General features: G+C 45.9%; 1 protein-coding gene across 1 annotated transcript in view; it reads right to left on the bottom strand.

The window, feature by feature from the left end:
• Positions 1-15,940, bottom strand: part of LOC311580224 (gamma-tubulin complex component 3-like) — a 53,960-nt gene that overhangs the window by 13,601 nt on the left and 24,419 nt on the right. Inside the window, 6 exon segments of the mRNA XM_084751598.1 lie at positions 1,101-1,236; positions 5,356-5,424; positions 6,380-6,515; positions 8,250-8,439; positions 9,626-9,728; positions 9,954-10,064. Coding sequence (XP_084607724.1) covers positions 1,101-1,236; positions 5,356-5,424; positions 6,380-6,515; positions 8,250-8,439; positions 9,626-9,728; positions 9,954-10,064 — 745 coding nt within the window.

Genomic DNA, 15,940 nt, shown 5'->3' with positions numbered 1-15,940 from the left:
TGTGTGAAGACACTTGTTTTTCCCTGAGGACCAAAGAGGCCAGTTTCTTTGTGGCAAGAACATTGTGAAGAAGACAGTATGCACCACTCTGTTGGCTTCAGCATGTGAAACAGGAAGCTAGCTGCATTCCCTTTACTTCCTTCTCAGCTACCAGCAAGGAAACAGCCATCACTGAGTACAGAGCAGTGCTGAGAGCCTCGGTAAAGGCCACTCTCTCCATGGCCACACTGGCCTGGTGGCCAGCACTGCTGCAGTCTGTTGTAGCCATCACTGTCTGGAGTCAGCCTGCAGCCCACAGCAGTGATGAGGAAACCTCTTTGTTCAAACAACTGCTCGATCTTACTTATGACTAATTTTACTAATCAAAGGGCAGATTTAGCTCAGTTGTTCTTTAGAGAGGTTTATGAAATGTTTTCATAATTGATTTCAACATAATGAACTCAAAATTATTATAATTGAAGTCATTCAATATTGTAACATTAACACAATCGACTAAATATCTAAGTGTCTAACTATAGTTCTAAATTATAAAATACAAAACACGTCTACATCCTGGATTATGGTCAAAAGAAAAATTAATGCTTCAAAGAGAATATAATTAAGGCACTAAGTGAATTTTGAATGAACCAGGGACCTATTGAAAGGTTTTCCTTCCTTGACTATGGGTGATTAAAAAATTAAGTTAGGGGCTAGGGATAGCTCAGTGGTCTTTCAGAGAATCCATGTTAGATTCTCAGCACCCACATGGCAGCTCACAGCTGTCTGTAATGCCAACTCCAGGGCATCCAACACCTCTTCTGGCCTCCATGCGTACCAAGCACACACATGGTGCACATACATAGGATCAGGCACTCACAAATAGAACATACATTATTATTGTTGTTGTTGTTTTTGTTGTTATTTTAATTAAACTACACCATGGACATTATTGAAAAACAAACATGATTTTAAAAGAAACTTTATGGTATGCGGGAAAAATCCAGTATGACTTAATTTTCTCTTATTCTGTAATGAAGTCAAGACACAATGACCTTTTCCTACAACAGTGGGTCCTGTCAGCTCCGTTCTCAGCTGGCCTCACTGGCCTCCTCTGCCTTTACCTGGCATGTTCCTCAGGAGTTTCGCATTGCACATGTGTCCTTTCCATATGTCAATGAGGATGTACTCCATGCGCTTGGCCCTCCACAGGAAGTTGAACACTCTCAGGTAGTGGCTCATGCATTCTCGTGTGAACACCTAGAGAGACAAGATAGGCTGCATCTCATGTGCAAAACACTCTCCTAGCCCAGGCCTAGCCTTCCCACAATCAGCAAACACACAACTCCTGCCCAGTTTACAAGGGACCTAAAGTAAGGAAAGCAGTGCATTTCAGAAGCAGGCTCTAACAGCAGCCACCTGATTACTTACCAACCAGCAGCAGGTGTGATATGTTGTCAGTCCTGTAGCTGGAGACACCGGCATGAAGGTGGTGTGACCAGCAGACTGCTCACCAAGACTTTTCTCCCCACACAGGGTGGAACTCTCTGTATAGACCAGGCTGGCCTCTAACTCAGAGACCTACCTGCCTCTGTCCCCCAAGTGCTAAGATTAAAGGCATGCACTGCCATGCTGGGCTTTGTTTGTTTGTTGTGCTTTATATTTGCCTACATGTGTGTCTGTGAAACCATGTGCTGGGCATGCCTGGTGCCCTTGGGGACCAGAAGAGGACACTGGATCCCCTGGGACTGTACTTACAGATGTGTGGATGCTAGGATTAGAACGTGGGTCCTCTGGAAGCACAACAAGTGTTCTTAGCCACTGAGCCAACTCTCTAGCCGTAACTCAGCAGGACTGTAAGCCCAGCCCAGCCCAGTCTAAACTTGAACACATGACTGTAAGCCCCAAATCCTAAGCGACAGACAGAGGAATCACTTGTTTTAGTAACGACATCTCCAAAAGTAGAGGCAAGCCTAGCGGCACCTCTACCCTAACAAGTCTTTCTGATCATCGTCACAGATTTACAGACTCCTTCTGTACCTCTGCTCAGTACCATGTTTGTGGCTTCTCAAGCAAGTAATGTGTCCTGGTAGAGAGACTGTCTCAGCCCTCCTCCTGTTGTCCCTCCCGTGCTGGTCAAAGTATCAGGTTAACTACAAACAAATTAGTTCAACTAAATGCCCCACCTAGCACTAGACAGTGAAGGAAGCCTCTGTAGCGCTGTGGGCACTGACTCTGCACAGGCCTGCAGTGTGGAGACAGGGCCAGCCTGCTCTGAAGGATCTCTGATATCCAGGAAACCTTGCCTTGTCTATGTCTGTCCTCCGGCCTTTCTATGAGAGCCTGCAGTGCTCACCCTACCTTTTGACCTCACCATCTGTCTAACTACTCCACACAGGCTCCTAGAACTTTATGCTTGCTCCTTTTACCTTAGCATGGGACTCTTACCTGTAAACCAGCTTATCTTGTGTTCCGCTGTGTGCCTCACACATATCATGTAACAACGGTCAATTCATGCTCCCTTATGCCACTCAATAGCAGGTTTTGGAAGGTACTTGATGGTGATGGTGAAGAGGAGGAGGAGGACAAGGAAACAACTCCTCATAGGAGTGACTGGAAACTGTTCCGAGTTCCAAAATCAACCACAAGTGCCTGGGGGATTATCTGCAAATTGCTTGCTTCCTACAGTATTAATTATCTTCGTGTGACTACAGAAGCTGATCTGAACTGGATGTCATGAGTCAATTGTAGGATTTTCTCTCTACACGTACACCATAGAGTAGCCCCTGGAGTACCATATTCTCACTGATTTCAGAAGTTCAGTTTAGCCATGGTCTTTTGTATACCAACTACTTAAAAGGAAGACATCCCGGTTCTGACCTTAAAGTAAGAGTCACCACAGCACTTTTACTAGCTGGCTGCTTCCCCTAAGGGAGACTACAGCCTAGAGATAAAGTAAGCTCCAGACTCCTCATCTGTAGAGACTCAACAGTGAGCAAATATCCAGGCTGTCAGTGTGGGACAGCAGCCGCCCGAGGCCCTGTACTCGGTGACCCTTACCAGGCTGAGACACTGCACACAGTACTGCTGCAAGCCCTCCAATTGGTCCTCTGCAGCTGGAATCAAGACTCCATGACCTCATCACACTTAAATCTGGATGGACTCTACCACAAATAACTTGAGACTTAGGAGAAGCAAGGTCAACCAGAAATACTTCACATAGTTAAGGAGCTGTATTTAGCTAATGCATTCTTCAGTAACCTGGGTTGTGAATTTCACAATGTCCCAAATTAGACTTACCCAAAAATTTCACTGACATTTTATATCTTAGAATTAGTAGAACCTAACGGTGCTATTATACAAGATTTAATTATATGATTGCTACAAGATATATCCCTACTATAATTAAATTCTGTTCAAAAAATGACAACCTCAATTAATGAGAATAGAACCGCAACAGGTAACACAAAAATTCACAAGAAAAGCAGAAAAAAATAACTGTATTTATAAAATGGGCTTCCTTTTATCTTTTGTGTATTTTTTCCGTGTGTGTGTGTGTGTGTGTGAGTGTGTGTGTGTGTGTGCCTGTGTAACTCAGCTGGGCCAGCCAGCTCACTCTGAGGTCCTGGCTCCTGTGCACTGGGATTGCAGGAGGGCTGCCATGTCCACTCAGCACTCACGTGAGAGCTGGCGACCTGAACTGCAGTCTTCAAGCTTGTACAGCAAACTCACCTCACCATTGCCCCAGCCCCTCCTGTTACAGCTCAGTATGTTCTGTGTGCAATCAAACCTGACAGACAATGTCTAATAGTGTATAATACCATGCCTGTTGTGACAACAAGGATTGAAAATTCGCCAGCCACAAACAGAAACAGCACAGCAATGCTTCCCCACACTTTGACCTGCTGAGCAACCACACAGCCCAGAGTCCCTTCTCTCTATCTGGCAGCCTAGGCTCCTGTCACAACTTAGCTGTGTGTGACTGGGCTGTCACAGATGTGTCGTTAAAATAAAGCTGTGGTATATATTTTCTTCTTTAGTCCTTCTAAAACTGTATTCAAAACCTTTGAGTTCTAGCTATACACACACACAGGTACAGCTCTGACATGCCAGTGAGGTGTGTAATGAACCCATCGAATAAGTAAGTAAGCACATGCCTAGAGCACACTCAGCCTGCCTCCTTGTAAGGCACTTTCACTCTGTTAACAATCAGTGCAGTTATCTTTACTATGGCATTTTGTCTTTGTAGCCTGGGGTTGGAACTTGAGGCCTCGGAGCTCTAGCACTGAGCTGTCCCTAGCCTTACAACTATCCTTTATCATGAAAATGCATAATGCACATAAGCTAGCTATGCAGACAGCAGGAAGTCCTGAACAATTTGCTGACACACCATGCAGCGATTCTCAGTAACCACCACTCAGGACACATGCCCAGGACAAAGGCCACTAAGAGAATGTTGAAAGATTCAACTCATCAACAGTTGTTGTTTCAAACTATTAGCTCTGACCTGATCAAAGTCATGATCGGGATTAATGAGGCTAAGAACCTGCCTAACAGTTCTCAGGCCACATGCCACAGGCCACTTAAGACACGTCTGTGGCTGCCATTCTGTGAATGTGGCTTCCATGGAATCACCGCATAGCAAAGGGTGTGACTCATCCCACAGAAGGGGCAGGCATAAAGCCACTCTGCCACAACCACTAGAGAAGGGATGTTAGAGCCCAGTCACCCTCAGCAAATATCCCCAGTAACAGAAGGGACACAATGCACTTCCCCAGCATTTCAGACACAGAAAGGACTAAGTCTCAGAGGCCCTGTGCTCAGTCCTAAAGAGAGAGAACATGGCTAGAGAGGCAACTGAACCGCAGACATGCATGGCGACTCCTCTAGCCGAGCTTCTGCGATGTGGTAGAAGAAATGGCCCTTCTCAACAAGTGAGTGGAAATGCATGAACAATGCGACAGGTAGCAGCTCATCAGCTTAAATGAATGCTAAATATCAAATTTCATCTAAGTAGGAAAAATACAATTCCCCTAAAATATACTCTATGCTTCCTTTCAAATTATCCTAAATTAGTTGCTACAGTCTAAGAATAATGGCATAAAATTAACAATGCATTTATTAAGCACTTGCTGAAACCTGTGACAGAAAAAAATGATATTTCTAAGAATTCTTAAAATAATGGAGCATTTCAGCACTCATTAATAATTATCTGAAGCAGTCTTGGCTTATGCAACTCATTCAGTAGGTGTAGCCTAACACCACAATTACTTTGAACCTCAGTTCTTAGAAAAGAAAGCCAGTTGGAAACAATGCAATTCCCAGCAATCCAAACAGCTGTGAACATTGCACACAAGTACACAGAACGGTGGATCTTACGGTAGCAATTGGTCCATCGACGTGGTAATCCAGGCTGAAGACATCCCATCCAGTGTCACCTGGAGAGACCTAACAGTAATAAAACAAAACAGCAAATAACTGAAAGGCTTTGTACTTATTGCCAAAGAACCTGTCAACTCCTCAAAGAAAAGCAGTAAAATAAGGTGCAGGCTTTAAAAGCACTCTGCTGTGCAAGCAATGATCAGCCTCCTCACTGGCACCAATGTCCAAGTGGCGAGAGGGAGTGGCACATCCCCGGGGCTCTGCGATCATGCAGGAGGAAGTGGTGGACACTCCTGGGGCTCTGCGATCGTGCAGGAGGAAGAGGTGCACACTCCAGGGGCTCTGCGATCATGCGGGAGTAATTGATGCTGTTCTGAATGAACCTGTGAGTCTCTAGTATTGACTAGCAGGTCAGGCAGGGAGCACTCACACTCATAACTCCGACTCCAAGTGCAGCCCTCCTGAGGAGCAGCTGCAGTCCCAGCCTGCTCCTTCAATTTACTATTAAATGTTCCTCACTTAACTAAGCGCCTGTGATGCACCCATGCTCTGTGGGACCCATCTCACACACAGCATCCAACTTGGGAACTAGCCTTTCAGTAACATGTGGCCTAATGAGAGGGACTTGCTTCCTCTAAAACAGGGCAGAGCACACCCAGGATGTTTAGTTTCCAGGATTGACCAGACTTGTGCCTGACATAATAGGAAGATACTGGAGAGGGCACTGAGAATCAGCTGCCCCCAGCACCCTCATGTGCTCCTAGACCCCTCACATGCTCCCAGCACTCTCATGTGCTCCTAGGCCCCTCATGTGCTCCCAGCACCCTCACGTGCTCCTAGCCCCCTCACGTGCTCCCAGCACCCTCACGTGCTCCTAGCCCCCTCACGTACCCCTAGCCCCCTCATGTGCTCCTAGCCCTCTCATCTACCCCCAGCCCCCTCAGTGCTCCCAGCACCATCACGTGTCCCTAGCCCCCTCACGTGTCCCAGTGCCCTCACTTGCCCCAATGCCCACATGTACCTCCAGTAGCCTCACTTCTAGCCTCTTGAGGATCTCTGGGCTATCAAACTGGGCGTTCGTGGCTCTTACAGCAATTTCAAGAATCCCCATCAATTTATGCTGATATAAAGTCGTTGCTGGGCGAACAAGTTCTGGCCTTAAGAAATGTGTTTGAAATTAAAGATAATGTTATTTGATATTTTTAAAAATTATTAATTAAAAAAGTAAAAGTTCAAAAATGGAAAAGACAAATGGGACAGATAGACACAGTTATAAAAGTATTATGGTCCCCAGCAACCACCCTGTGGTCTCAGTTAGGTTTCATAGAAATCCTTTAAGGAGCATAGGTCTAGAACCCTGTGTGTGACCACCACAAAGACCACAAAGGCAGACACTCTGCCGAGCCCACACCATGCTCTTGGTGTGTTTTGTCTTTCTCTTACCCCCATGCATAAAATCTGTTACAATACCATTAAAACCCTAACCATGTTTCACTAAAGAAAGCTTCGTGACATTAACTTCCAACAGGGTTGCAGAAAGCATTTCTTCAAAACAGTAAAAACATTAATTTTCATTCAGCTTGGCTAAAGGTACTTATTTGTGCTACACATTGATAGTTTTCAAGTTATGACTGGCCTACAGATAAGATCTTTATGATTCCCTACAAAGACCAAACATCTATGTACCTAAATATAGACTTCATAGTTCCAAAGGGCCCAGCACTAGCACACCATTAATTACCTCAGCACCAGCACACCATTGCCTCAGAACCAGCACAGCATTTCAGTGCTAAAGGCTGTGCTTCCCAACATGAAGCCCCCACTCTCCTGACTAAAAGATGGCCGTCATCTCAGGTGTGCCAATGCAGTGCTGGGTGGAGGCAAGGAGAAAAGGCACACATCCTCAAGTGGGCCTGCAGCCAACAGGAGATAGATGGTGGTCCTTACATGTAAGTCACACCTTTGAGAGGAGACATTGTGACATAAGATGACCCCCGTAGGGAAGACAGTAACACGGGAGATGACCTGCGGTGCTCTCCAGACACCAGCTTTGCTGTGCCTGGCTAGGCTGCCTGCACATGTGCCAGTCTGCACCCCAGGCACTTTTAGGCCAGCACCAAGGGAACATCCTCCCTTTAACAACTCCTCACCACATTCCCTTTAAACTAACTCTCTAAGAAACCCCCTCAGTCCTGGTATGGAAATGCTCTGCAGCCATGGGATTGTAGCAGCCATACCAACCAATGACCAGCTCCAACCAGCTCCAGGCAGCTCCACCACACAACCCCCCTGGTGGAGAAGATGGACAGCTGGGCACTGGACTTCCTGGGAAGCCAGAAAAAGCTAACTTTTTGGTGTAAAGTAACTTGCTATATTTTTGTCCTACAGGGAACAGTTAGTTTGTACATTCTTAAAGGAACCACCGAGACACAGCAAGTAACAACACCCTTCAAATGCCTCAGTGAAAGCACTGGCCTACTGTGGCATGTGGCCCGTTCACCACCAGTCCTGTCCAGAGCCCTGAGCCATATCACATCTAGACATTCCACAACAGGAGGATGGCCACAGGGAACAGTGACAAGACAGCACTTTGTCAAGTTGCAGAAAACACGTGAACCAAGAGGCCAACTTAAAACGTGTATTTGTCCAATGAACTTCAGACTGAAGCCGAAGTTCACTGTGACCACCTTCCAACTCCATCCACTCAGGGGCCACTGCACATGTCATGGTGCCCACAGGGACACCACACACATCTGATGGTCTGTTGGCAACAGAGGAAAAAGTAAGGCATGAGAGCCATGAAAACGTCATCCACTCAGCTTATTTTAAACAAAGACTTTGTAAGCAACTCATTTGCTCTGATGCCACCTATTCTCAGGCCTTCATCTCACTTTAGCAAATCCATCAGGTGCCGTATGAAGTCTCCCTGGCCGAGAAGCAGGTAGCGCCGCATGGCCTGCATGTGCTCCAGCAGACTGTACTTTTTATTGAGGACATCTAACAGATATTTGCTGGTCTCAAAATAAGCAGCATCAATTTTCCCTTGAAATGTGTTTTCCAAGTATGTGAATAAATCTGCAGCTGTAAAAACAAAAGGGACAGGCACACATCCATATGTAACATGTATCTTAACAGAGTAAGTCAAGGCATTTATGGAACCAGAGGCAACCATCAATGTAGACCCAACCCAGCCACGGCCAGTGAAGGCAGCGCAGTGCTGAACCTGCAAGGCCAGGATCCCCGGGACCAGGAGTAGATGCTGGCACTTGGACTTCCAGGGTCCCTGCCCAGCACTGCACGCAAGCATAATGACCGCACTGCAGGCTGTAGCTAAGGAAGCCTCACTTGACGTCAGAGCCTCAGAGTCCCAACAGGACTGCAAGACCCCGGGGGACCACCTGCATGTCTTCCACCTCCTCTTCCATGTCTTTCTGAAACATAGGTAAACCCAAATCTGGCTCTGGCTCCCACTTCTCCCCCAGACTATCCCCGAGGCCATGCAGAAGTCCGCATGTGAGCTGCTTATGTGGGGAGCTGCCGCTCTCGGTGGCTACACAGGCCACCTCCTGACCTCAGAAGCTCCTGCCACAGCCTCGGCCTTGCCCTTAGCCAGCATGGGGAGACAGGTGCTTTCCAATCCTCTGGATTCTGCTCCAGTCTTTGGCCACTTCCAATACAACATCTTATGCAAAGCCAAAGAATCAAGGCGGCAAGATGGCTAGAGAACAGGAAATAAGCTGACGGGTGATCACTGAGGCTGAGGCAGGCAGCAAGCAGAGGGGGGCAAGGGATGGGAGCACATCTCTAGCAGCTGGCAAATGAACCTTAGAACGCAGGCAGAGCCGGATCTCTGCAGCCACAGAGTCATAAGTCTTGCACTGCCTTCCCATCTGCTTCACTTACTTACTATCCTTTCATCACCGCGGGAATAAAGCAATGAAAAGTATTAAGGAGGAAATAGTTAACTCTACTCCAATGCTACTAACTCCATATTAAAACATTTGAGCATCCACATAGCAATAGATACTTCATACATGTACATGTATGCTCTGTATGAGCACATTTTAGAAATCCAGGTAATGTGTAAATGCTATAAATTAAAAAGCTTTAAGCAACAGATCATCACCACCAGGGTCACTACCACTGCCTACACTCACCACCTCACAGCGTCATAACCACATGACGTCACAGACACCATCATCACAATCCCAGCACTGTCTCCACCATCACAATCCCAGCACTGTCACCACCATTACAATAGCCATACCATCACTGGGAGACTCTGCAGACTTGGTCACAGCTATCATTTTTGTGGTCTGATCATGACAAACTTGATGCAAGAAATTTATTGACTTTCCTATCAACAGGATCTAAAAAGGAAAATAAGCTATGATTCACCTTTATACAAGTTAGTGACCCAAACAATTCAAATACTCACACATTACATATTAGCTATGATTTAAAAACACAGGACATGAGTGCTAGGTCTGTATCAGGTGAGTTCTAGGAGCTGAAAATTAGTCCTGTCCCACAGTCAAGCATTCGCAGTCACAGCATCAACAGGAAGGGCAAAGTGTCTTCCAGCCCAGCCCTACCTTCCTGGACTGGTCCATTGTAATGAAGGAAGGGATCATCGATTTCCTCAGTGTGTACTTGTCATGCCACAGCCGGTCGGTTTTAACAGTTGGATCTGATGCCACAAAAAACTAAGAGGAAAAGAACACTAGCATTAGAAATATTTATGAGAAATTTACTTGCTAGTAACAAATTATTATGAAGTTATCCATAAATAAGTACTTCAGACACAAGGAGCCCACTCACTTAGACAATGAGCTTGTTTGACACCACCACTCTGGACAGAAAGCTCTCTAAGTTGACTGTGTTCCCAGACATTTAAACCCAAACTACAATAAAACCAAGCTGCACCCTGCCTTGGAGACAGGAGCGAGCCTTAGCATGAGGACAATGAAGCCCCTCACTGGCAGCCTCCAGGAACCACATCCTGCAGGTTCTATGGGCTCAGGGGGGTCTTCTACCTTGGTATCCACATGGAATTCCAAGGCTTTCTCAGCAGTCAACTCACATCCAGTGGCCCTCAGTTTGTGTGCTCATGACCACCTTCACCTCACAGAATGCCACCGGCTGGAACAGCAGCACCTGAACACACACACTAGTCACAAACTGCCACCTACAGACAGAGCGCAGAGCACTCAGGACTTCTCACACAACAGGCCAACCGAGAGCAACCAGCCGAGGGGCAATGAAGAGACTTCCTCATGTGACTCTCCCCTGGCGCCACCTGTGACAAGCCCACTTCTACCTCATCCCACCAAGTCACCGCTCTTCTTCTCCCTCCCACACCTACATCCCAGAAAGGACATTCTGTAGCAGGAAGAAAATCCAGCAGCCATAGCCTCTAGCTTATCTACAGTACGAAGAGGGCACTTTCATTTTCAGCCACAAGGCTTCATATGTACTGTTGCTCCAGTCCCTACAAATTTGTTTTCTGGAAGCAGAACTGATCAGTCTGTATGTATGTGATGCCACACAGACCTCCAAAGCCTGTGCTGCTAGCGCCCCCAGCAGCAGGGAGCCCTGTACTCTGCGCCCTTACTAAAGGAAACTGAGCTACTAATACAGGTGCCCTTAGGTGCTCTCCTCCTGTGACCTGTCTCTAGCCTAGATTTCTATTTTGACTTTATTAACATACATATTCTTCATACATTATACATTTAAAATTAGGAATCATTGCACATTACAAATTTAGCCTTCCCAAGTTAATCATCTGCCAGTGTTTGCGGTACGTTCCATGGGTGTGTGTGTGTGTGTGTGTGTGTGTGTGTGTGTGTGTGTGTGTGTGTGTGCATGCACGCGCCCTGTTCCGGTTTTGTTGTTGCTATTATAGCTTTAGGCTTCCTTACTCTGGTACAATCTTCCCATTTCCAGATTATAGAAGTAGACTTTTATGTATTATCATTTTATTTTTATTGTTTTGTCCTATTTCTATCATTAGTTTCTCGAAATAAAGTATTATCTTTTTATTGGTAAAATCTTTTTGAGTATGTTATACTTTTAAAAAAGATTTATTATTTATACTGTATTCTGCACACATGTGTGTCGGCAAGCCAGAAAAGGGGACCAAATTTCATTACAGATGGTTGTGAGCCACCATGTGGTTCCTGGGAATTGAACTCAGAACCTTTAGAAGAGCAGCCAGTCCTCTAAACCTATGAGCCATCAGCCCAGCCCCTGTTATCTTCTAACATGCTGCTAAATGTGGAAGGCTATCTGGAGTGGTGGTCCATGTCTTTAATCCCAGTCATGGAGGCAGGCATGGCTCTGCAAGCTCTCGGCCAGCCAGGGCTACATAGTGATATTCTGTCTCCAAAACAAACAAATAAATAACTGAAAGCTAGAAACTACTAGATACATTAATTCTAACAGTGGTTTATCTAGGGTTTCCTACTTAGATGAGCATACAGTTGATGAGTAAAGCCAGTGTTGCTGGGAAATGTCATAAAGCGAGTGAGTTTGTCCACCATCTATAATGATCATAAAGCTTCCCACTAACTGTCACAGGTCCCTGAGAAGTAGAGGAAAAGCACTAATCTTTCCAGGAGAAACAAGATGCAAATTTACATTTATGAATACAGGCCAGACTAAGAGATAGTCAGGACTTCAAAGAACACTTTAAGAACTTGTTGAAAAATAATTTAATGTCAGAAAGTGGCATTCATTATTTACTTCCAAGAAAAATGATGTATGACATGACGCAGTCCAGTTGAAACTGCATAAACACAAATACTACTCACTGGTGATCAGATTACTCCACACATGTGCCTTTCTCTGCTAGATGTGCTTCTACAATCGAAATGTTTAAACAGCACAAATAATGTGCCAATCAGAAAAACTTTAATAATTGATACAGTTGATGTTTAACTGATTTTGTTTTTAGATAGCATCATTCTCTCAGAGCTGCCCATGATGCTGGGGTCTCACGCTTGACTCTGTAGGCCGTACTTGTGAATGCTGGCTGTCGTGGGGTCACAGAGCAGGGATGAGCTGTTTGCAACTAACTGGTCCGATGTACATTACCTTTCTATACAACCAAGGCAGCTCGGGGAAACAAACACTGCTGTGCTGGGGTTACCATATAACACGTACTGAAATTAACCCTGAGACAAATCTGAAATGTTCTAAGCCCGCTGCAAGCATCTCCCAGTGACCATCACTGTGCTACAACTGCCCTTTGGCTTGCCATCCAACAGATGACATTAATTGCATGTAAATTGTATTTCTCTGTTACTCACTTAAACACAAGAGCTAGTTTTTACAGACAGCACACCAATTTATCCTGATAGTTGGAGTGCAGCTGGGTTTCTATCAGTGTGAACAATAAGGATTTTAATTTAAACTATAAAAAAAGCTCCCAGACAATTCAGTCATCTTTGGAAGTCACAAATACATTGCTTCTTCTAGGGCACAGGAGCGTGCACTCACTCTACAAGCAGCTAGTAGTGAGCACAAAGGGTGTGCTCATCTTTAGGATACAATGAACTGGGAGACATATATGGTATGGTGGCAGAGGAAGAACCGAGGCCAGAACATAATTGCAGTAAGCCTTCATTGTATTGATGCATTTCCCCCTCAAGGTCTTTTGATTTCTACTATTATGTCAAACACAGAAAGAATCTAGGAGAAAAAAAAATTGTCATTGTACCCTGATTTCTCATTAACTGCTAGACAAATGTGCACTTCCCACCCGAAACAGGAGCAACAGGGAGATTTGCTTAGTGTGCAGCTTAGTCCCCAGACACTCCCACAGCAACCTGCCTGCTACGACAGCCAGGATCCAGCTTAGGACTTGAAAAGCTCACAACCCCTTCATCCAGTCAGCTTCCCTGTATCACGAAGGTCATGGACTAGGCAAACACTCCAGCTACAGTTTCAAGCAGCACCAGGCTCCAGTTTTGTTGGCTAAACTTATCCCTAAGTATTGAATGCTTTTGATGTGCATGCAGCTGTCTTCTTGGCTTCCTGTATGTAGCATTTGCCAGCATAAAGAAACACAAGGATTTCTGGCACTGATTGGCAGTCTGCTAGTTTGAGAACCTTAGCACTAAACCCAGGCGTGCCTCCTTTCCAGTGCACTTCTCTGCAGTCCACACTTGGGGTTTCTCTATGCTAAGACCATGTCGCCTGCGAAGGTCATCTCTTCCATTCTTTTCTACCGGATTGGATCCCTCTTCACTGCTGTCTTGCTGGCACACATAAAATGCTGAGTAGAAGTAGGATATTGGTACCTTGTGTGGGTCTTTATTCAGGAGCAAGGTGGACAGCCTCTTACCAGCCCCAGGCATTAGCTGCTACTGTTCCAAAGACAGCTCTCTTCTGATCATGGCTTTGGTGTTTTATTGCTGTGTAGTACTGAATGTCAGCAGACGTTTCTCTAGCATGCACAGAGCAGACTGTGTCCTTTACACTCTCATCATGGCCCTTACTCTGACGGACTATGGCTCTTACTCTTATGGACTATGGCTCTTACTCTGATAGACTATGGCTCTTACTCTGATGGGCTATGGCTCTTACTTTGATGGACTATGGGCCCTTACTCTGATGGGCTATGGCTCTTACTCTGATGGGCTATGGCCCTTACTTTGATGGACTATGGGCTCTTATTCTGATGGACTATGGGCCCTTACTCTGATGGACTATGGGTCTTACTCTGATGGGCTATAGCTCTTACTCTGATGGGCTATGGCCCTTACTCTGATGGACTATGGCCCTTACTCTGCTGGACTATGGCTCTTCTCTGATGGACTATGGGCCACACTCTGTATTACTAGGATGAATCCCATTTGGTAACAATTTTTTCAATGTGCTCCTAGTAATTAGTGGAGGCTTTCTACATCTGTAGGTAGTCCTGAGAGATGTGGTCACATATTTACCTTGTGTGGTACTGTGATGGCTTCATGAAATGATGGAAATGTCCCTCCCTGTTGCACTTCGCCGTCTGGGGAGGCTTGGTGGAGACTCTGCAGCTGTCTGTCAGAACTCCCTCAAAGACCATCTCACGCATGTCTCAGTCTCCGGGGATCTACTGACCTGCTGGAGGTCTGAACACATTCCTTGTGACTCAATCTGGGAGTCCTGCTTCTGGGAGCTAACACACCTGGGTCATACTCAGAGGACTCTTTTCTCTCTCTATTTCTGCCTGAGACTGTCAATGCCTGCAGACTCAATCACCTGCCACCTTCTGGCCTTCTCATGGAAAGGCAGCTGCTGAGTTCCTGCTGTTTCCTGCTGCCATTCTACAATACTATATGTCCTGTTGCTCTCTATGGACCTGTTCATTACATTTCTCATCAACTGAAAATGGACAATAAGTGATTTGTCCATCAGGTGCATGGACAGGCTCAGGCACTGTCTTTTCCTTTCCTTACTCTTTCTGTCTATCAAACGGAAGGCCTCATCTCACTCATAGGCAGTGGGTACATCTCTCTCCCTGCTCAGGCCTGGTGCAGAACAGTCTTAGGCTTTTTGTTGCTGTGACAAAATACCTGCTAAAACAGCTCTGGAGAGGACAGGTTACCCTGGCTCCTGTGTCAGGGGTTGTAACCACAATGGTAGGCAGGATGAAGAGCAAAGGATGCCTCTCCACTGCCTTTCTGTTCCCTCTGGTGGAACCTGGGCCCCAGCCTGCCTCTGGGATGCTGCTGCTCACTAGTTCCCATTGGGTTCCAGGCAGGTGTACCCTACTAACTAGTCCCCACTGGGCTCCAAGCAGGCACACCCTCCTATCTAGTCTCCACTGGACTCCAGGCGGGTGCACCCTCCTAACTAGTCCCCATTGGGCTCTAAGCAGGTGTACCCTCCTAACTAGTCTCCACTGGGCTCCAGGTGGTTTACCCTCCTAACTAGTTCCCACTGGGCTCTAGGCAGGTGCAACCTCCTAACTAGTCCCTTTGGGCTCCTTCTCACAAACACATGCAGATGGCCACCTGCTGTGCTTTACCAGGTGCTTCCTAAGGCCACTGAGGCTGGCCACTGAGAGGGACCGCAGGAGCTAATTTTCAACTCACAATGTCTACATGGCTCCCCTTTCAGTTTCTCCTTACCAGTATTTACACCTTCTTCTTCTGGCCCGGAAGCATTTCCCACTGCAGACAGTCCATAAACTACAGCTCACTTACAGCCACTGAGTTGGCACTTGAAAAAAATTCAGCTTCACAATCAAATTCTAGCTCACTTTGGCCATGTTGAGAAAGAATTAGCTTATGCGAGGGCTAAAGAGGCAAAAGCCTCAAGTTTTTATTACTCAAAAACCAAATATACTACCAAATATGTATGATAAATCTATTATTTGCAGTTTTTAAAAAATGTGACTTAAAACTTAAATGAAAAATATTTAGAGTTCACTAGAAAATGAAGGACATCAGGGACCTATATTCAGGGCAAGAGATGGCCAAATGTTCCAGAGACTCACTCTAGCCTCACCTATTCCCAGAATGCCCTTGACAGGCCCAGACTTTATACAGATCTAGGGGAGAGGGAAGGCTAAGTGAGGAAGACCCAGCAGCAA

Source organism: Acomys minous (assembly GCF_964271855.1).
Source record: "Acomys minous genome assembly, chromosome: 2".
NCBI classification, from domain to species: domain Eukaryota; kingdom Metazoa; phylum Chordata; class Mammalia; order Rodentia; family Muridae; genus Acomys; species Acomys minous.
Note: the sequence above shows the minus strand (reverse complement) of the source record. Positions and strands in the feature narration are given on the sequence as shown.